Source organism: Ostrea edulis, chromosome 2 (assembly GCF_947568905.1).
Source record: "Ostrea edulis chromosome 2, xbOstEdul1.1, whole genome shotgun sequence".
In the NCBI taxonomy this organism is placed as follows: Eukaryota; Metazoa; Mollusca; class Bivalvia; order Ostreida; family Ostreidae; genus Ostrea; species Ostrea edulis.
The window spans coordinates 100,657,897-100,680,721 of record NC_079165.1 but is presented as its reverse complement, the minus strand read 5'-3'; the positions used below and the strand labels follow the sequence as shown (position 1 = coordinate 100,680,721).

General features: G+C 36.3%; 1 protein-coding gene across 2 annotated transcripts in view; it reads right to left on the bottom strand.

Annotated features, from left to right (window-relative positions):
• Window positions 1-1,402: 1,402 nt before the first annotated feature.
• Window positions 1,403-22,825, bottom strand: part of LOC125678744 (N-alpha-acetyltransferase 15, NatA auxiliary subunit-like) — a 30,292-nt gene continuing 8,869 nt past the window's right edge. For both annotated transcript variants that reach the window (XM_048917413.2, XM_048917414.2), the window contains 14 exons: window positions 22,342-22,437; window positions 22,152-22,258; window positions 19,643-19,715; window positions 19,371-19,540; window positions 17,272-17,424; window positions 16,641-16,769; window positions 13,794-13,943; window positions 12,022-12,085; window positions 11,072-11,259; window positions 10,202-10,310; window positions 6,884-6,982; window positions 4,220-4,363; window positions 3,994-4,097; window positions 1,403-3,852 (listed from right to left, as the gene is read on the bottom strand). In XM_048917413.2, the coding sequence (XP_048773370.1) occupies window positions 3,688-3,852; window positions 3,994-4,097; window positions 4,220-4,363; window positions 6,884-6,982; window positions 10,202-10,310; window positions 11,072-11,259; window positions 12,022-12,085; window positions 13,794-13,943; window positions 16,641-16,769; window positions 17,272-17,424; window positions 19,371-19,540; window positions 19,643-19,715; window positions 22,152-22,258; window positions 22,342-22,437 (1,751 nt within the window). In that variant the 3' untranslated portion in view covers window positions 1,403-3,687. The remainder of the gene's footprint in view (window positions 3,853-3,993; window positions 4,098-4,219; window positions 4,364-6,883; window positions 6,983-10,201; window positions 10,311-11,071; window positions 11,260-12,021; window positions 12,086-13,793; window positions 13,944-16,640; window positions 16,770-17,271; window positions 17,425-19,370; window positions 19,541-19,642; window positions 19,716-22,151; window positions 22,259-22,341; window positions 22,438-22,825) is intronic.

Here is a 22,825-nt window from a genome sequence, read left to right as displayed (position 1 = left end):
TGTCAGATGATTTATTTTTAGTTTTCTTTGATAACATACAAGTCTCATATAGTGCACGAAAGACTGAAAAGTAATCTTTATATGACTTTGTGACCTTGAGATCGCCCCCGATGTGTATAGTAATTTGGAATAAAGAAAACCAACGCATGTACATATCGACTCGGCACATGTGAAAGATGACGATATTTTATTTCGTTCAAGGCATATTCTTAAAGGTAACTAGTTGCAGATTTAGGATTTTGATACAGAAGGTAGAATATTTTGCCTCGTTTAGATAGGATTTGGATGTGAATATGGAAAATGCCCAACATTTGAGTTGAGATTATGGAAATTGCTATATTTGAGAGGATATCTGTATCACTTTTTAAATTTACCATGTCAATGTCGACTTATCAAACCCAAACTGCAAATGATTCGAGTGCATCTTTCACCTGTGCAGAGGTGGTAAACAACAAAAATTCTAGCGGATAAAAATAGCTCTACGTCACTTGTATGACGACGCAATAGTTATGCGAAGGATTTTCCCACGCGATACGATGTTTGTTTATGTACTGACAAACGATTTTGACTATAAATATGCGACACTTGGAAGAATTTATGCTGTTATTACTTGTTATTTTACTCGGGACACCTTAACCCCGCTGTGTAGTTTCAAGTTGTCCAAATATTCAATCATCCTTCAGAATTTGGATAAAATTAAACAAAATGAACCTGTACAATCATCTTGCCTTCTTTATGGTACACGATGGTTACATAAAATTATGCAATTAAAATTTCGAACACATCCAAGTATACTGCAAAACCGTAATACCTCTTGCACAATTGGAATTGACAATTTGAGTGTACCAATTGGGATATTTTTGTATGTACATGTACACATCCCGATTAGGTGGAAATATCTCACTCACCATGTTGCGTAACATTTATATGTTGGGCAACATTTATATACAACACTCCTTATAGAAATCACTATGTCACCAACTGTGATAATTACATGGGGATAATTGAGTGTTAACTTGAAGGGGGGGGGGGGGGGGGGTAGAGTATATGCACGTGCATTAGATATTACTCCACAACTCGTTTCCTCAGCTCAATATCCAGTTGTACCAAACTTTTTCTTTTCATTGCATTTGTCCATAAAGACTTAGCAGAACCAAGTACCACGTGTAAAAATGTATGTTTAAAGTATATCAACCATTTTGACGTATGTTACGACAATTCTTTACCCAATCTACACACTTTTCATTAATATTTGAGAATTTGTTCTCATCATAGAAACCACCAAGTCCTTACTACTGGGAAGTCCCAGTCCATTTATAATTGCTGATTTTGTTAATCTAAGCAGAATTTCCTTTTGGCCCCTTGATCATCGGACTTGAAATCAGTACAAACAAAGCACAGGTTGAGATTTATGTTTATTTCATGTGGAAATTTTTTTTAATGACGTCACATTCCCTTGCCCACCCATTCATCAAATCATGCTCCCTTCCATGATGCACATAAAATAATCAGTTCACATGCTTTGTCACACTAGTCAACACCATTAAAATTCCAAAACGGGGAACACACTTACACATGCTTCCTATAGATCAAGGTCATCAGTCACATGCTTCCTATATATCAAGGTCATCAGTCACTTGCATATTCGCACACATTAAAGCATTGTCCAGGAATTACACAGTATTTCAGCAGGACTGGTTTGACAGGGATGTATGTACTTTTTCTGGATTTTTGAAGAAATAATTTAATTTGAGAATGCAGAGAACAAAATTTAAACACATGCAATTCATAATAATCCATACTAGTACATATAATAAATACCATGTAGTAATTTATAATATCAAAAATATCCAATGAAAAAACAAGATTACAAAAAAAAAAAAAAAAAAAAAGGTGATGAAACCATAAGAAATGCAGCTTGACAATGATAACCGTTTCAGAAATTCGGTGGGTGAAAATTTTTAATTTCAGCTACTTGCATCGAAATTCAAACAAAGGGACCACTTTATTCAGATCATATGATGAATTTTTCCCCCACTAAAATGCATTTGTAGATGATATAACAGCTTCTGATGTAATATGACTAGTTGCACTTTACAGATCCCTGTAATAGTCTTTCTGTTATCATGCTACAATACTCTAAAGCAGTATAAGACACACCAACAAAGAAGAGGGTCACGACTCACAGTGCTCACCTAGTTGCCTGCTCTCGAGATAGAAGGAAAGGACATAAAGTTAATATAGCTGACTGTCAGTAACCCCTGGATGAGTAGTGAAACCTTTTTCATATTCTATTCATATCCCCCACCTCCTTTACCTTTAGATCCCCAGCAAATGAGAGGGTGAAAATTCCAAACACATTCAGATCTACTAAACATGAGGACGATTGCATATTAAACAAACATATTGCCACATTGCATCTTTTGAAAAATATCAATAATCTTGCTCAACCTAACTTTCATATTACTGATTTTACAGATTACTTTAGACCCACATTCAACTAACTTGAATTCTACAATACATACTGGAGAAATGGATTTACAGATGGTTTTCATAAATACACACTTATATCACCTCATTACACCTAATTTTCATCATTTCTTAATCATCTTCCCTATCTCCTTGACCTAAGGCTTAGTGTTAAGTTGGGTAAAAATGGTCCTTCTGTTCTGGAGATGAAATAAAAAAAAAACTTTGTGAGAAAGCAATACAGAAAATATGATCAGAAAAGCTAACTTTTTAAGTGAGCTAAATCTAAATACTGAAGGTAATCCACACAAAATTAAATTTTCTTGCACAGAAACAGACACAATGTCTGTGATACAAAGTTTCTAAGCACTGGTTATTTGTTCAACTGTTGCTCTTTTAGTATGTGAGATTATGCCACATTTCATTTAGAATGGAATGTGAAGAAAAAGCTTTCAAGATACAAGAATAGCTTTCAAAATGGCTGGAGCATGCTGGGTAACACTGTGTATCATCTACAATTATTTGTGATACTTGTATAATGATGTACACAAATGTAGTTTTGGATTTCTGTGAGTTCGTGAAAATTCTTGGCATACCTTTTCATGAAAAATGTTACAGCACTATAACAATCATAGATTGTTATGCAAACATCAGAATTGACAACTACACTTACACAAGCTCAAGTACTCTTGCATAACAAAAATGTGGTATTCTAGAGCAGTTATATCAAATGACATTTACAGTAAATACATCGTAGATGATTCATGTTTTTCACTAACAAATGTCACAACTGACGCCAGAACTGATATTCACCAATATTCCTAAGGATTGGATCAAGTATTGATTTAATGGCGTGAGCTTTCTTTCAATCAAACTGACTTGTATAGAGATGCAATTCTGGGGCATAAAAATACAAAATTACATTACTAATCTTTTTCAGAGTTGTATAAATGCACGAAAAATACTTATCATTTGTTTTGTATACATGTTTCCTGAAACTTAACAGAATTTAAAAAAAAAAAGAAAAAAAAAAAGAAGTTTTACAGTGTTAACACACACAGCTGTATAGATGAGGAAATACCCCTCCCTAATCCTGTCCATGCCAGGTTTTATGGAGGACATCTTTCTATAAACAGTGCTGTCACGGACAGATTCGAACCCTGTCCTTTATCACACGACAGCCCGCTTGTTCAGTGAGACAGCTACTGACACAGTCTGCTATGAACCATTGGGAAGGATCTGATCTGGATGATTATTTGCCGGGATGATGAAGGAGGGACACAAGGGAAAGAGTCTGTGACACTTGGACTGGTAGTCCTTAGCTGCGGATTCACAGGATCCGAAATCTCCACGACAAATGGCCTCCAACACCTCAATACAGTTCTGCAAAATAAGTAGAAACCTAAATTACTATGCACTAGCATCAGAAACATTCTCAAGGACTTGTTTTTGTATGTAATTTAGCTGTGCTTTTGTCCATATATATATATATATATATTATTTCAGTAAGCAACTGGGACATACCAATCTGGTGATCCCTGTGTAAGAATCTGAAAGACTTGTGGCGATTTCAAAACTCTTTTTCTGAACTTCTGGTGTGGGATCCAATTCATACATCATACGAGCACCTTGATGGAGCATATTGAAAATAATAAACACTATGAAATACTGAGAAAGTTATCTTGGATGCAAACTAAAGTGTTACAAAAATAACATCCTATGAGTTGAAATATTTGGTTTGAATACGCACCTGCTAATCTATGCAGAACTGAGTTGTTATTGCGCTCCAAGAACTCGTTGTTTAGAGTCTTAGCATCTTTGCCATTATAAAGCTTATCCATTTCTTGTTTTAAAACCTTTTGAACAGTTTCTGGCACATCTCCCTTTTTTCTTACTGAAATAAGGAAAAACAGGTCCTTTATATTCTAGTAGTAAGGTTTAAATCAACTCTTTCATTAATTACAATCATCAAAAACTAATCTGGATAATCAATGTGACAGAGTTTTCTGTGGGTTCACAAATGTTTCAATATCAACTGTTTTCAACAGTTTTCTTGAGACTCAGATGGTGATAGAAAATTTTTTTAAATGTCATATGGTGTAACAGAAACACTGACTTTCTGATCTTATACTACCGCACACTATTGTTTTAAGGTGCCATAAATGGAAAAGCTAACATCACCTGCAACCAAAAGCCAGTGTATATCAAACTAGGAAGAATTGTTTTACCATACTAAAACTGATGTCGCCACTTTCATTTTCATAAAAAAAAATTCCACAAAAGAAAAAATTGAAGACGTTCATTCAACCATTTATAATTCTTGTTAAAATGAGTCAACTGCATCTGTCAAATTTCAGATTCCTATATTAAAGCATGCTGAAAATTAGATGACTGTGTCGAAGCGACACAAAAGTCCCTGTTGGCAACAAAGTTTGAATATTGTTGTTTTACATCCTCCAGCTACAATCGACAACTCTTACTGATGTAAGTCGGATAACTCTTCCAGTCAGGTTAGTAGTTCTTGTTAATAAAACTTTGTTGAAATCAAAGTCTGTAAGATCAATACACAACATCTCAAATTTCAATTTAGAATGCCCTGTTGTTAAATTTAGAGGTATAGCATCCCCCAATATGATTGACAACTCCATTAACGTGACCTAAATATTTTCATGATGTATCTATACACCAAATTTCAGCTGAACATGAGAATCTATAGCAGAAATAACTAGATATTAATATGATGGCAAGCATCACAAATAGGGCCCATTTGTAGCCTTATTTGCAAAGTTAAAGGGACAATTGTGAAAATGACGGCAACACTTTTTTTCTCAAAATCTCTCAATGGCATAGGAATATATAATGACTAATAAAAACATCCATTTTGTACAAAAACAAGAGAAACTTAATAAAACTATGTTAGATAACTGCTTTTAGTGTAAAGAAATGTATAAGAAAGAATTATTGCAAGACAATAATTATTTAATCACCAAAATTACGAACCTATGTGCCTGCTTTGAGGTTAAAAAGTGTTTGAAGTAATTAAATACTGGCGTTATTACTGAAATATATAATATAGACCAATTTTCATAGAATTCAATTCTTGGTGACAAAATTACAGTCAATGCTCCTTTAAAGGTTTATAATTCTTTCAAAAATTGGTCAACCTTTAACTTGATCTGTAAGCCATTGCTGCAAGATCATGTACAGGGTTAGTTGCAAAAAGTCAAATTCCCTAAATATTTTCTTTGTTAAAAGGCCCATAACTCTTTGAAAAAATCAGTAAACAAAGCCCAAATTCAAACTTGACCTGAAACCCATTGATACAAATTCATCTATAAATTTCATTTCAATAGCTGCAGAGATTTAGAAAACTGTTCATGCAAGGATGGACGGATGCTCAGGCTGATCACTAGAGAGCTCCCATCTATAAGTTGTGCCCTATTGAACAGAAACTGAATTGAGACAAAAAAATCAGTATATGCACCCAGGGGTGCATGAGCCAAGTTGCATGGGATACATTGTAAAGCCAGGAATGATGTGGCATATTTATAATTGTGAAGAACTAATTTCAGTTTTAAACTTTTTGAGTTACTGTCCAGAAACCATATTTGTCTGAAGTTTGCAATCTATATTCGGTCACTGTGACTTTGACCTTTGTTCTCCAAATTCAATAGGGGCCTTGCTTTGCTGGTATCCAACAATATATCCAAGTTTCATTTGATTCAAATTAAAAATTTTCGAATTATCCTCCAAAATCCTAATTTTTTTGGAATTTTAAATCTATTTTGGTCACTGTGACCTTGACCTTTGACCTTTTTTTCTCCAAAATCAACAGGGGTCTTCCTTACCTGGTACATAACAATATCTTCAAGTATCGTTTGATTCGGATTTAAACTTTCTGAGTTATCATCCGGAAACCAAATATTTCTGAAATTTTCATTCTATATTCGGTCACTGATCTTGACCTTTGACCTTTTTTCTCCAAAATCAATAGGGGCCTTCCTTACCTGGTACCCAACAATATATCAAAGTTTCATTTGATTCGGATTTAAACTTTCGGAGTTATCATCCGGAAACCAAATTTTTCTGAAATTTTCATTCTATATTCGGTCACTGTGACCTTGACCTTGGACCATTTTTCTCCAAAATCAATAAGGGTCTTGCTTTACCTGGTACCCAACAATATATCAAAGTTTCATTTGATTAGATTGTAAACTTTTCGAGTTATCATCCGGAAACCAATTGTTGACGCCCAACCACCCGCCCGCATCACCAAACCAATAGCCGAGTTCAACTTCATTGCAACTCGGCTACTAAAGGAAAAGACTAACACTATATGCCCCAGCCATTTCACAGCAGGACCCAAAAAGTCCAACAAACCAAGTTCGGGACTAAAAACTTAACAAAGTCTTACTTGTTAGAAGGAAGCGTATCATGCAGACGTGAAGCTGTGGGTGATCTCGGTGGATCCGACAGCCCCTCTTAAGCGCCTGTAACATCAGCAACTCTTTACCTAGAAATATAGTTTTTCTTTCAGAATGAATTTCATTTTTGAAAATGCAGGATTATGAACTGCAACATTTCCCGCCGGCTTACTTTTCATGAAGCTCTAATTTATTTTCAAAAATGAAATCCATTTTTTAAATGATCCAAGGTTTAATGATCTCGGATTGTAACAGCTGCCAGCACGCCCATACGTTTCACATACAATGTATAACAGCTGCCAGCACGCCCATATGTTTCACATACATTTGTATAACAGCTGCCAGCACGCCCATATGTTTCACATACATTTGTATAACAGCTGCCAGCACGCCCATATGTTTCACATACATTTGTATAACAGCTGCCAGCACGCCCATATGTTTCACATACATTTGTATAACAGCTGCCAGCACGCCCATGTTTCACATACATTTGTATAACAGCTGCCAGCACGCCCATATGTTTCACATACATTTGTATAACAGCTGCCAGCACGCCCATATGTTTCACATACATTTGTACATATCTTGTTTTTATTCTCTTGCAAATCAAATCTTTCAAACACATTTTAATCAAGGTGATTGATTATCCCTCAAAGTTTACTCCATAATTTTGCCAATTAAAAATAGTCCTATATCCATAATACAGATGTGTTTATTTATGTCTTGTATATTACAGCTTTTGGACAGGTGAGAATTTTCAGTGTGGTGTTTTCTTCACGCAGTCTAGATTTTTTTCTCAACTTAAAAAAAATCACTGTCTGGATGACAAACCCACCTCTCAATCGTACGGTTAACTTTAATTGGTGTTTACCTTCATGCATACATTAACAAAGTTCTGTCAGCTTACATATTGGAGAAATTACAGATATATTAAGTATTTCATTATGAAACTTTCTTGAATCATTATAGCATGATGCAAAACTTCTTGGCTAAAAAGAAAATTTATCCCAGACTGCAGCCTTGGTTGACTTGGAAAACATCCAATACATACACATACAAAGCCCATGATGAAAAGTGAAGAGTAATTGGCCTTATTCGATTTTACTGCTACTTATCTCATTTTCTATGCATTGAAATATTGATTACATGTACATTGAAATTGCTTAGATTGATATATCTCCGATCTTGAGTTCAATTATCAGTCCACCGAGTTGATGAATTGTTTAACAGTTGTGAATTTCGCTAGATGGTAGTTGATGACCTCATAGTTACATATGTGATGTCAGTTGATTTGCACATTTGTGTAGTTCCATTAAGCTCAGATAAAAGCAAATTAATTTTTGCCCCTAACATTATGAGTTTTACCAAAGGAACTATCAATTCCATGTTTGGAGCAGAGGTGCATGCAGACGTTAAACATTAGTGTTGAATAATCAGAAAAATTTCATAATCGATAATCGGTCAGAATCGGAAGAACTAGATCGATCAATGATCGATATTTACACATAGTTAATAAATGTTTATTATTTTGGGGTTATTTTCTTTTAGTTTTATAGATATGTGCAACATAAACACATCTATTAGCTTATTTACGAGGAATGAAATGGTGTTTTTTTTCTAGCCATGACATCCAGATTGGCTTTAGTTTAAAGAAACCTTAAAGTTTCAGACGTCCGACTTTGGTTTCCATGGGTAGGGATATTTATCAAGTTATCAACTAATCCGGGATTCCTCCGACTCTTACCCCCACTTTTATATCGTGCCATGTGCGGGAGAGAGTCAGAGTGGACTCTATAATGAAAAGTGGGAATTCAGTGACACCAGCTAGTGTCACTGCGCCTACCTTTTACAACTTTATTTCACGGATTTACCATCCAAGACGCAAGAATTCGGTTATCAGATGATTATTTTACAAGTTAACCATGACTAAATTGATGCTATTGCCGTGTAAAAAGCTCTAACACTGACAAAAGAAGCATCACTTTGACTTTGGTCGCCTCCTTGCCATTCGAGTTCTTTGCGCATGACGTCAGCACACAAATACACAAAATTCCAAACAGCGTCAAAGTAGCCATGATTTACTTGAGGAATACTCATCCGATAACTGAATCCTATCTTGATCAGCAAAATAAAGATGTAAATGGTAGGCAGAGCAGCGACACTAGCTGGTGTCGCTGAATTCCCACAAGTCTTTTTTCATTATGGAGTCCGCTCTGACTCTCCCCCGCACATGTCGTAATACAGAAGCGGGATAAGAGTCAGAGGAATCTCGGACTAGTTATCAACTTCATTATTATTGAGTTGATTTCAATATCCATGATGATGATGATGATAACTAAAGCCTTCTTCCTTTTCAAATGTGTTGATTGATATATACATAGTTGATTTGTTTATAATGGGGCTTGTGTTCGGGCGACAATCGATTATGAAAAATGGAATCGATAATCGGAATCGACGAGCCAAAAACGATCGACAATCGATTGTCGGCGACAATCATTTCATCACTATTAAACATCGCTAAAACTCGTAATGGTCTGAGGCACTAATTAGGTAAGTATGTCAAACAAGTGCAATAAATATAAACAAGAGGCCAATGGGCCACATCGCTCACCTGAATCATCTTGGCCCCTATCTAAAGATTTTCCCTATATATTTGCATGTATAACTTTGGTCCCTATTGTGGCCCCAACCTACCCCTAGGGGCTATGATTTTTACAAACTTGAATCTGCATTATGTCAGGAAGCTTTCATGTAAATGTAAAGTTCTTTGGCCCAATGGTTCTTGAGAAGAAGATTTTTAAAGATTTTCCCTATATATTTGTATAAAACTTTCATCCCCTATTGTATCCCCATCCTACCCCCAGGGGCCATGATTTGAACACATTTGAATCTGCACTATGTTAGGAAGCTTTCATGTAAATTTCAACTCCTCTGGCCCAGTGGTTCTTGAGAAGATTTTTAAATGACGCCACCCTATTTTTGCATTTTTGTGATTACCTCCCCTTTGAAGGGGGCATGACCCCTCATTTGAACAAACTTGAAAGTCCTTCACCCAAGGATGCTTTGTGACAAGTTTGGTTGAAATTGGCCCAGTGTTTCTGGAGAAGATGAAAATGTGAAAAGTTTACGCTGCTGCCGACAGGCAACAGACAAAAATTTGATCTGAAAAGCTCACTTGAGCCTTTGGTTCAGGCAGGTGAGCTAAAAAGTGAAAATAAGTAAATATAAAGTATTCTATGCAAGAAAAGTTGTTGATGTCCATCTCAAATCCAGTATCAAACATCAATTGAGAAGTTTAAACTTACCTTTCCTACTATAGATTTCATATGCAGACACGTGTGTATCTATTCTATCACTGGTGAATGTTTGTAAAGGTTTTAAGAATCGTATCGCTTGTTCCAAAGGATCTTCAGGCTGAAAGGTAAAACCTTTTTTTTTCAAATCACATACCCATATATATCCAAAATACAGTATTAAAGAAACATCCTATTACGAATCAGTGAAGAATACTTTGAAAGTAAACCGAGGAGGTCTCAATGAAACTTTAGTTGTAGCACTCCTGCAATTCAGTGTTTCACTTCTATGAAAGGTGAAGATAATGAACAGTGATCAGTCTCATAAATCCCATAAGCAATACAAAATAGGTAGTTGGGCAAACACGGACCCCTGGACACACCAGAGGTGGGATGCCTAGGAGGAGTAAGCATACCCTGTCGACCAGTCACACCCGCCGTGAGCCCTATATCTTGATCAGGTAAACGGAGTTATCAGTAGTCAAAATCAGTGTGCCACGAACGGCCTAACAATCGGTATGAAACATGTCAGACAGCATTTGACCCAATGATAGGTTGTATTGGCAAACTAGATCGTTATAACGACCACAGAATTTGTGAAATGCTGTTTTTAAACGAGACTGTTGAAACCCCTGTACCATCAACTTGTTTGTCAGTAGCTTGCCTCGATTTAAAAACGGACTGACCATACGCATGTGTTTTACTAAGAGATGATTTGGACACATACATTTGTACAATAGAAATTCACAACTCAAAATGATCACTTTGAAACGGTATATTTTCTTATCTCTAACCCCTGTGAGATTTGTTACTTATATAAATGACATTGTAAATTCTGTCAGTATCCTGTACTGCACTGCATATTCCAATGTTAACACATACCCTGGATAGTTTGTCCGGTAAGAGTTCTTCCTCCTTTGGACCATCCATTTCACCATCTGTCTGCTTCTTTACTGCTTGCTCTTTCTTGTCATGTTCAGCTTTCTGTTTCTCCTGTGCCTGTTGTGCTTTTTTGGCAGCTTTTCTCTGTTTGTTTCTAAGTTTCTTGAGCTCACTTGGTGACAAATTCTCTAGATAGCAGAAGAAATAATTGTATTGGGTGCAACTATCTCAGTCTGATTAAAACCAAATCCTTGATCCACTCAAAGATTCTGTTGTTGCTATAAATACAAAGATCTGAAGACATCCTGTATAATATCACATCATATGCACTTTATCCCATCAATTGCTTCTACAAGAATCAATCAAACCTATTCTTACATGTTGAATTCAGCATTTACAGTTCTTTGGGAAGTCAATACTCGGAACACTTCGGGATTTACTATCACTTATTCCTACCACCAGGCCATCATTGAAAATATTTTTGTTTGATGTACTCCTACCCACATTTTTCAAGGTGGGTTGGTAGGTAGGTTGTTTTTTTTTTTCTTGAACGTCATGGAATTTTTTAATATTTTCTTTTAAAATAAGGAGAATTTTCTATTTTTCAAGGGAACAAAAAAAAAAAATGAAATTTTAAATTGCCGAAAAAAATAATCGGGTAGGAGCAAATTTGACGGGTCAGTCGGAGTACATCAAACAAATTTTTATTTTTGACCCCAACAATTTTGCCAGCTACGATTTGATTGGTTTATCGTAAGTTCATTTAGATGTGATGTCTTCAGATCTTTGTATTAGCAACATCAGAATATCGGAGCGAATCAAGATCTGGATTTAATCAAATTTTAATTATTTAAATGCTCTGTCAGCATCATTTGAATGCCTGGTATGTTCATTAGAATATATAATCATGAGTATTTGTTCAGCAATGTGGCTGAAGAGACCAAACATACCTGTGTCTTGGTTTTTGTCCTGGTCACTGTCAGATAGTGGGTGATCGTGAAGGTGTAAATAAATCTAGAAAACAAAACATTCTAATAAGTATCTTGTCAACTGTTAATACATGCACAGTAACACTTTAATTTTAAACTATATAATATTAGTCCTGTGGTGACAAAGTACTGTCGCTATGAAGTAATAAAAGGGTAAAAAAAAAAATTACGTGTTAAACCCAGTTAGTGTCCAGAGGGTGAAGTCCCCCTGGGAAAATCCAAGCATTTGACACAAATTTGGCTTAAATTTTTCAATGGTCTATCTCGCATTGATTTATAATTTTCCGTAATGCAAAAACGAAGCATTGAGCTGACTAGTCATCTTTCAGTTGTTCTCCTCTGTACTTCATTAAAACATGCTGCTTCACTGTTGTCAGAGACAGCATAAACAAATCACTGTACTACACTAGCCTATTCCCCATCCTTTCTCCTCAGTTTTACATCAACCTCAAAGATGACATGTTTACCATTTCCATCTCTGGTATACTACCATTTCCCCCAGTAAATAATCAGTTATTACCTCGAACCATCTTCAGTGGAGATCCCCTCGGTAAGATGGCCTTATTCTGTTAATACAATACCCCCCCCCCCCCCCCAAATAAGATGGCCTTATTCTGTTAATATAATATCCCCCCCCCCCCCAATAAGATGGCCTTATTCTGTTAATACAATATCCCCCCCCCCCCCCCCCAAATAAGATGGCCTTATTCTGTTAATACAATATCCCCCCCCCCCCAAATAAGATGGCCTTATTCTGTTAATACAATATCCCCCCCAATAAGATGGCCTTATTCTGTTAATACAATATCCCCCCCCCCCCCCCCCCCCCCAATAAGATGGCCTTATTCTGTTAATACAATATCCCCCCCCCCCCCCCCCCCCCCCCCCAATAAGAGATGGCTTATTCTGTTAATACAATATCCCCCCCCCCCCCCCCTAGTAAGATGGTCTTATTTTGTTAATACAATACCCCCCCCCCCCCAACCCCGGCCCGGTAAGATGGCCTTTAATCTGTTATTAATACAATATTTCCCCCCTAATTGACATACAGATACACATGTTTACATCCCAACTAACAGAAAATTTCAACAATTTAAGTCATCTTATAGAACAATCATAACATTCAGTATCACTGTCAAAAAGGGCATACCATGATCTATGAATATTTTGGCAATATGACCCCCCCCCCCCCCCCCCAAAAAAAACCCATCAGTTTAGGCTGTCAAAGAGAAAACTTATTAAACCAATGTGAGAATTTCAATTAGTCAAAAAACAAAAACAAGACCACAAACCAGAATGTCAGGAATAACCAGAATTTTAGCACAATACAATATAACAGTGTATAACAATATAACAGTGTATAACAATATAACAGTGTATAACAATATAACAGTGTATAACAATATAACAGAATAACATCAGCGTGATGTCACAATACTGAAAACACCAATAATGTCCAGACTAAAATTCAAATGATTAAAAAGCCAGTCTGGAATCGTACTCGACACAGAGTTGTAAGAAATCCAAATTTACAAAAATATCTGTTTAACATCACATGTATTTAATGTAAATACAAGCTTGTTAGTATGCTATTAAATCTGTTCAACCTGTCAGCATACTCGTTCCATATTATAGCACAACAAATGTATTAAAAAAGGAACATTTAATGCTTTTGGAATTCCTGTGCAAGGGAACATCACAGACAACTAATTCCTAATAAATGAAGCCAGTACCTCTATTGCTGTCATGGCTGCTTTGAAATAGAACTGATGGTTTCGGAGTTTGTCCTCTAGACGCAGAAGACCAATGTACGCTCGTAATGTCATCTTCCTCATACAGTATGTGTGGAAATCAAACTGGTCTTCTATTATCTCAGTGAAGTGCTGAAACCAAAAGTAAATCCATGACAAGATGCCACATAGATAACAATGATCATTCATGCAGTGCTCCAAGTTGCGAGTAAAATGGTCACATTTGCGAACAGAGATTATAATTAAGTCACATTTTCGCGAGTGGAGAAAAATTGGGCATCCAGTAAAATTTCATAATCGGGATCAGTCTGAATAAATATTTTTCAGTCTCGGTCAAAACAATGTTTGAAAGCAATCAACTTTAGATTTATCAGTAGTAAAAAGTAGAAGCCTCAGCCTAGTACATGTAACTAAGAAATTCAAGAATCACAGGGAGAAAGTTCTGCATTTAAAGATGATGCAGCTGTGTCTAAAGAAAAATGCAGATGTAAAGGAAGAACCCCAGTCCTAATGGCTGAAGGAATTTTCGTGGTTGATATACAGAAATTGCAAAATGTTTTGCAGAATTTGTGAGGCCAATCAGCCAGCAACGTCCACCATTTCTGGACACCCATTGTCCAATTTCACCACGATCTGGTGTATATCTTTAAAATGTGGAAGTGTGACTATTCACGGTAACAGTAAGAGACACGTCTTTGTCCGTGACTGCATTATTAACAGGAAGTCGAGCAGGGCAATTGTTGCTCCTAATTTTCAGACAATTACAAACTTATTGATGCTGGTACTGATTGTTCAGCAAAAGATCCAACAAAAGTAGAAGCTCTTATTCGCATAAGCAGTGAATGCCCACTTATTGAGGACTTTAAAGCAAATCCTTGTGTGGAACGCTGGATTTCTTCCCCAGAAGCGTACTGTAAAATATACAGGATGGCCCAATGCAATAAAACTTTTTCCAGAGTAAATACTTGACTTGTTAGCATCCAGCATGTTTCATAGCACATTTCTATTCAGTTTAAAAATAAAACAAACAAAACCCATACATGGGTGTTGATTTTATCCTTGAAAGATATTCAAATTAAAAAATAAACTTGTAGGTTTTATTTACAAAATCTTTTACCATGGCGAGTAGAAATTTCGAAAATGGCGACTAGAAATTTGAAAATGGCGACCAGATATATTTCTAGGTCGCCATTTTGTGACCTGATTGCAGATGTGACTTGGAGCACTGTCAAGTCACCTTTACTCTTTCAGAGAGATGAGACTGAAGTAAAAAAAAAAAATGTCTAGCACCAATGTCCACTACTGACACAATTTGATGGACTGTCAGCACCAATGTCCACTACTGACACAATTTGATGGACTGTCTTTGATAAAACTCTGATTGTTCCTTGGATCATCTACGGGTGCCAGTCAATTTGAACCCCATCAACTATTATATCACATCACAACGAAATTTGAGATCTAAAAGGGCAGAAGAATTTTTACAGTTTTGAAAGTGGGCTCATTGCTCATTATAAGTAATCATGCAAACAATTTATCTGCCTGATGTCCAAGAGTGAAGATTTTCTTAGATATACTGCTGCATTTTCAACATATGATCAACTAAGCCCACCCTTGGACCTGAACCTGGGGTAGTAAATTTGACATTGCTTTTTATAATCATACAAACAGTTTGTCTGCTCAATACCCAGAAGTAAAGATTTTATGACTAATCTAGCACCACCCTAGTAACTGAACACTGGAGTCATACATTTTACAATGTTGGTAAAGAGGGCTTATAATCATGCATAATTTTTTCCTCCTTGATGTTCAGAAGGAAAGAAGATTTGCTATGATGTAATGCATTTTCAATATATGACCAGCTTAGCTCCATCCTAAGACTGAATCCTGAACCCAGGGGTCATAAATTTCAGTTTCGGCAGACGGCTTAAAGCTCATTATAATCATCCCAACAGTTTGACTACTTGATGTCAAGATGTAAAACAGATTTTCTACGATATATTTTTAATATATAACCAACTTAACCACACCCTAGGGCATAAACCCTGAACCCAGGGGTCATGGATTTCACAATTTATGCAAAGGTCTCATTGCTTATTGAAATATTGCTAATAGTTTGACCGACTGATATCTAGGAATATTATTTTTATGGCTTTGGCCACACCCCTAAGGGAGACAGGGCCCATGAAATTCACAATTCCCCTTCATGTTATGCACCAAAATCGCTTGAAATTGGTTCAGCTATTTCAGAGAAAAAACTGAAAATATTCAAAAGTTTATGACCATTGTCTAATAAATGGAAACAGACACCACTTAATTGACCTAACAATATGATCCAAGATTATATTGGATCTTAATATCATAAGATCCAATTATGGTATAATTGAAGGTATTACGGTGATATTATGATATAATTCATAATATCATAAGAATTATGATATATCATAATGATGGTTTCATTATTCTGACTTTGCACAGGTTTATACAGGACTTCAGAAACAGAAAAATTTGTTTGAAAATACACTCTCTGTTTTTTGAAGGAAAGATGAAGTCTTTCCTTTTTTTTTTTTCTTTCAAGTGGATAAGTCCTTTAATTAAAAGCATACATAAAATAACTTTGAACACACTCTCTACTATTCTTAATTCTACACAACACAAACTGTACATAATTATCTTACTGGAAAGACAGTTTAATAACAATACAAAACTTCTTGCCTACTTTCCTTTAAGAATAAACATTTTTAATCCTGCAATAAATAAGCTAATCAAGTAGAGAATTTTTCATATAGGAATGAACTAGCCCCACAGAACCCTTCTTCCCATACATACCCTGTCTATTTCATGGCACTTCTTGAGAGCATCTCCCCACTTTCCCATCCTCTTGTACGCCTCTGCTGCCTCAGTTTGAAACCACATACATTGCATCTCATTTAAATTATCCACAGCAGGAACACCTTCCTAGAAACCCATAATGAGGCAAAACATTTCAGGTATTAAAGGGACTGATTCACGATTTTCCCCAAAATTTTCTTGTCACTTTTATTGATCAAAATCTATTGTTTAATGTGTTTAAAAGAGTTCACATAACAATTAAGGTTATACATTATCACAGAAGCTCATTTTAGAGAGTTTATTATTTGTTTTGTAAACAGAGATTGCAGTATGTTATTGTTTACGAAATTTTCAAAAGAAATGGATATCGATCTGAATTTATTATATCTTTCACATTTCAAGCATTTTTGGGGTAAATGTGTCATCTAAAAGTTAAAATTTGTTTTATTCTTGCATTCAGAAGGTCAAATTTTGGCTGTCCATATTAAATGAGTTATATTTTTAATGTTTACCATCAGAAATGAAAAATATTTTTATCAAAAATCGTGAACCAGTCTCTTTAATAAACTGAAACCAAGACAGAAATGAAATACTTTCAATACATGCTTTTCCCACTATCTTTATTTACCCGTGTAAATTTTGAACACATATCAGCAGCCTCCTGAACTAAGTTGCCTTTCAGCATGTACTTGGCACACTTGGAATTGATGTAACGATCAGCTGTATCTAGGGACTGGGCTTCATCCATGAGTCGGACAGCCTCTTCAACATCACCTGCATGCTGTTAAGTAAAGTTGAAATGTACATATATACGTGTATTAATATCTGTTCTTTGATATATCTAAATGGATATCTATATCTGCTCATTGATATTAGGGTTCTAACAAGAACAAGAGAACCGCAAATGATACAACATACGCCCGTTATGAAGCTGGTGACTAAATTTTAGGGCAATAACTGTCTCCGTAAAGAAAACAAGGTTTTTCTACTATGTGAAACTATGACCTTGACCTTTCACCAAATGACAAATAGACATCCTCCGCTTGGCATAAGGTGTATGCGTACCAAGTTTGACAGTCCTAGCTCCACGGTTCAGTCTGTATTCTGCCTACAAGGTTTTCCTACCAAGTGATACTATGACCTTGACCTTTGACCTTGAAGAACAATAGGCATCCTCCACTAGGCATATGGTGTATGTGTACCATGTTTGATGGTCCTAGCCTCTACAGTTCGGTCTGTATTCTGCCTACAATGTTTTCCTTTTAACTGATACGACTTTTGACCTTTGACCTTGAAAATAATTGACATCTTCCTCTTATCATGGTGATCAAATGTACCAAGTTGTAAGAACCTGGAGCTTACAGTCCATTTTGCCTACAAGGTTCAGACAAACAGACGACACCATATAGTATGTCCCGCCTATGACAGGCATATAAAAACACTGCATTTCTTATCACTTTCTTTGAATTTATACATGAAATCTGTTTGGTTTATGACATAAAGAGATCAATAATTGAAACCAACAGTTTTACTAATAACTCAAAAGATAGCAAACACTAATAATTATGAGAACAGCACTCCCTAAACTAAAATATTTCCATTAAAGTGCACATTAATAAGTCCATAAGGAAATGTTCCCCGAAACACTAGCACAAACAACAACTAAAACCCTGGACACCAGAAGTATCCCCAATACTGCATTAAACTTAAGAGGAAGAATTCCTAGACTTCATTTCTACACTTGATTTCTGGCATCATAGTATTCAACTTAATGAGCCAGACAAGGTTTTTCTATATTGGGTCACTGTGACCTAGCTTTTTTATCAAGAATTTTTTTTCTGGTACCAGACAAACATTAATGTTGAGCCCTGATATAGTCCACATGGGGCTAATTTGTAATTAATAACAACAGCTTGTGTAAACACTTCAAGAGATTGAGAGTAAATCTAAAAGGACTAGAGATAGTTTTTATGAAAATCAAATGTCTCCCCAGATCCCTAATTCCATGGAAGTGCTCCAAATGAAACCTCCTCCCGTTAATGTACTGCATGCTATGGAGGAGAAAGCTTGAGCAGGAACATAGACATTATGAACTCCCATAAGCCACATAGGAGAAGTGTTGACAAACTATTGTACACCCTCCACCCCTCAGATCCACTATAACTTTAAGGAAACAAATTGGATCCTCCTGTCCCTACAATATGCACATTTGCAAATAATATTGAAGTATAGTCTATCCGATAACCCATATAGGAGAAGTGTTCACAAGATTTTAGGACAGACAGACAAACGGATGGACGGAAAGTACAAAAACAATACGTCTCCCCCGAAAGAGACGAGACATAACATAATGTCTCCCCCTGAAAGAGGGGAGGCATAATTACTGTAGATTCCTAAATTTACACGAGGAATTTATTTTCATGAAATTTCGCAATAGACATTACTCGCGAAATAAAATTATTTGCTTTTATTTTTCTGTTGTTAAAATACATGTAATTACTCTTGATTAACAGAGCACACATGAATTCATACTCATGAGATTGAATTTTTTTTCTTGAGAAACAAGAGATTTTGAGGGATCAGGAGTTTAAGAGTAAATTTGCTTATTCACATAATACAAAAAACTGGAACCGAGAGATTTAGAACTTTGCAAGAACGAAGTTTGAGCCATTTTAAGCCACCTGTAGTGGAATTCCCTGAAGATGAAAAGACTCCATATCTGATTACCTTGTAGATCTTGGCTTTGAGTACATACAGCTCTATCAACAGTGGCGTGTGCTCCAGAGCCAGATTGGCATACTCTAAAGCTTTTAATGTTTCCTGTTTGTAGTCATAATGTGAGGCTAGGTAATAATACACCCACAGTATTGTGGTGGGGGGTTCAGATTCTGCACTCTCTGGAAATAGACACATCACAATAATACAGCATACATCTCTCCATAGTTCTTCATATTGTATGCCTCAAAATGTGAATCAAGTACCATGCCTATTACATTTACCTGCATTTTCAAATTTCCCAAACTCTTTCAAACAGTTCACATATCCCAACACTAAGTCTTCTACAATCTCAATCTACAATTGAAAACTCAATCATTTTAAAACAAAACCCTGATACACACTACAGTGATATAAAAAAAATAATGTGCTTCAGAAAAAACTAGAACTGTCTTAATGGGACTAATACCCCCCGCGGGGCATATAAGATGATGGGAAATATTTAATGCAAGCACATTGGATATTTTCACATTATCTACAGGGCAATCAATGTGAATGCAGAAGTGTATATTCTACAAATAAACTCTGGACAAATTGTGTCTATTACTACAAGTACAACCAAACCAGAAAATGTCCGTAACTTCCATAACTGTTAAAATATTTCAATGAAAATAGAAGATGCACAACTAAATTATATATATAAGATGAGAATAAAGTTTGAATCAAATCTGTTCAACGGTATTAGAATTAAACTCTGGACAAAGTGCGCAACCCCCAAAATGAAAAGACAAGAGGCCCAGGGGCCTTATAGGTCACCTGAGTATCATGTAACAACCTTCCAATGTTTGAATTAGGTTTGTGTTTAAATATAAGAATTTTACTTTTGGATGGAAGAAACATTGAATAGCTATGTGGTCAGCCCCGCCTTTGCACCAGAACCCCTGACCCAGGGGCCATAAATTTCAGTTTTGAAAGAAGCATCCTTGATCATCATTATCATACTATTAGTTTGTCTACTTAATACCCAGCAGCAGAGGAGAAGATTTTCAAAGAAATAAAATGCATTTTCACTATATGATCAATAGGGCCCCACCCTAATACCAGAACCCCTGACCCAGGGGCCATGAATTTCACAATTTTGAAAGAGGCATCCTTGCTCATCATAACCATGCTATTGGTTTGTCTACTTAATACCCAAGGACAGAGAAGAAGATTTTCAAAGAAATGCATTTTCACTATATGACTTATAGAGCCCCACCCTAGTACCAGAACCCCTGATCCAGGGGCCATGAATTTCACAATTTTTAACAAGAGGTACTGTGAGCAATGCTCACTAAGAATACCCCCCGCTTACCCCAATCTCCCAAAGGGTGTTGGTAATAGGTATAAACTACCTCTTTTCTGAGTGTTGCTACTTCGATGTCCAGTGCGCATGACCTTTGACCTTTTGACCCCAAAATTGATAGGGAACATCTTCATCCCATGGGTAGTCCATATGTATGATATGGTGACTGTAGGTGGAAAGGATAACGCTTTAGAGCCCGGAAACCATATTGCTACTTCAATGTCCAGTGCGCTTGACCTTTGACCTTTTGACCCCAAAATCGATAGGGATCATCTTCATCCCATGGGTAGTCCATATATATGATATGGTGACTGTAGGTGGAAAGGATAACGCTTTAGAGCCCGGAAACCATATTGCTACTTTAATGTCCAGTGCGCTTGACCTTTGACCTTTAGACCCCAAAATCGATAGGGAACATCTTCATCCCATGGGTAGTCCATATGTTTGATATGGTGACTGTAGGTGGAAAGGATAACGCTTTAGAGCCCGGAAACCATATTGCTACTTCAATGTCCAGTGCGCTTGACCTTTGACCTTTTGACCCCAAAATCGATAGGGAACATCTTCATCCCATGGGTAGTCCATATATATGATATGGTGACTGTAGGTGGAAAGGATAACACTTTAGAGCCCGGAAACCATATTGCTACTTCGATGACCAGTGTGCTTGATCTTTGACCTTTTGACCCCAAAATCGATAGGGAACATCTTCATCCCATGGGTAGTCCATATATATGATATGGTGACGGTAGGTGGAAAGGATAATGCTTTAGAGCCCGGAAACCATTGCGTCTACAGATGGACGGACGGACGGACAGACGGACAACCCGATTCCAGTATACCCCCCCCCCCCCACAACTTGTTGCGGGGGGTATAAAGAGGCATCCTTGCTCATCATTACCATGCTATTAGTTTGTTTACTTAATACCCAGAGACAGAGAAGAAGATTTTCAAAGAATTTCTACACTTTCACTATATGACCAATAGAGCCCCACCCTAACACAAGAAAACCTGCCCCAGGGGCCATGAATTTCACTATTTTGGTAGAGGGCTCAACACTCATTATAATTATGCCCACAGTTTGGCTTCTTGATGTCCAGGAGTAAAGAAGAAGATTTTTTAAAATTACACTCATTTTGATGGTTTTTGCCCCACCCCTCAGGCCCCAGGGGGGCAGGGACCACGAATTTCACAATTTTTGTTCCCCTCCACCCACAGATGCTATATGCCAAAATTGGTTGAAATTGGTTCAGGGGTTTCAGAGAAGAAGCTGAAAATGTTCAAATGTTAAGGCACGATGCACGTCGCACGACGAACGACGACGGACAAAAACAGATAGCAATAGGTCACCTGAATGAATTCAGGTGACCTAAAAACCCCAAAAGTGCTTCGGTAATCAAGAATCATTTCTATAAATCATATCATTCAGTGTATATTCTGGTTCTCACCTTCTTAGAATCTTTATACAATCTTTTCATGGTGATAAAAAGGGGTGGTACACCTTTGTGGAAAGCCCTTCTTAGATACGTGTCTGCCAAACCTCTGAATGTGTTGCCTGTAAATTCAGTATGTAGGAGTAAGCAGGTGAAATCAATACATTCCAAAACAATTTGAAACTGAATACACATCTATTCTTACCTTCTGTGAAATTCAATGGCAGTCGTCTCGGAGCGGCGGCTCTGGGATACAATTGTTCAGCGTCTGTATAGAGTTTTAGGCGCTCCTCCTTAGAACCTTTTCATAAAATTTTCATAAAATATACAAAATCAAAGAAACTTGCTTTTTACATTAAAAGCAATATTTTTTTCTTAACACAATGTGTTTAATACATTTACACTTGACCTTAAATCATAATCTACAGACAAGTTCATTAAATAGATTCAAAATCATATTAAATTCCAAACACAGTCTCATATATATATATATATATATATATATATATATATATATTAATATATATCAAACCATGCTTACATGGTACATAATATATTTCTCCCAACATTGAAAATTCAACTACATGTATATACAGTACAATGAATTCTTCTCTCTTCATCATTTTTGCATAAAAAGCAATGTATCTGCCTTCAAAATAGCTTTAAAAAAAAATCTTCTGCTCTAGTTA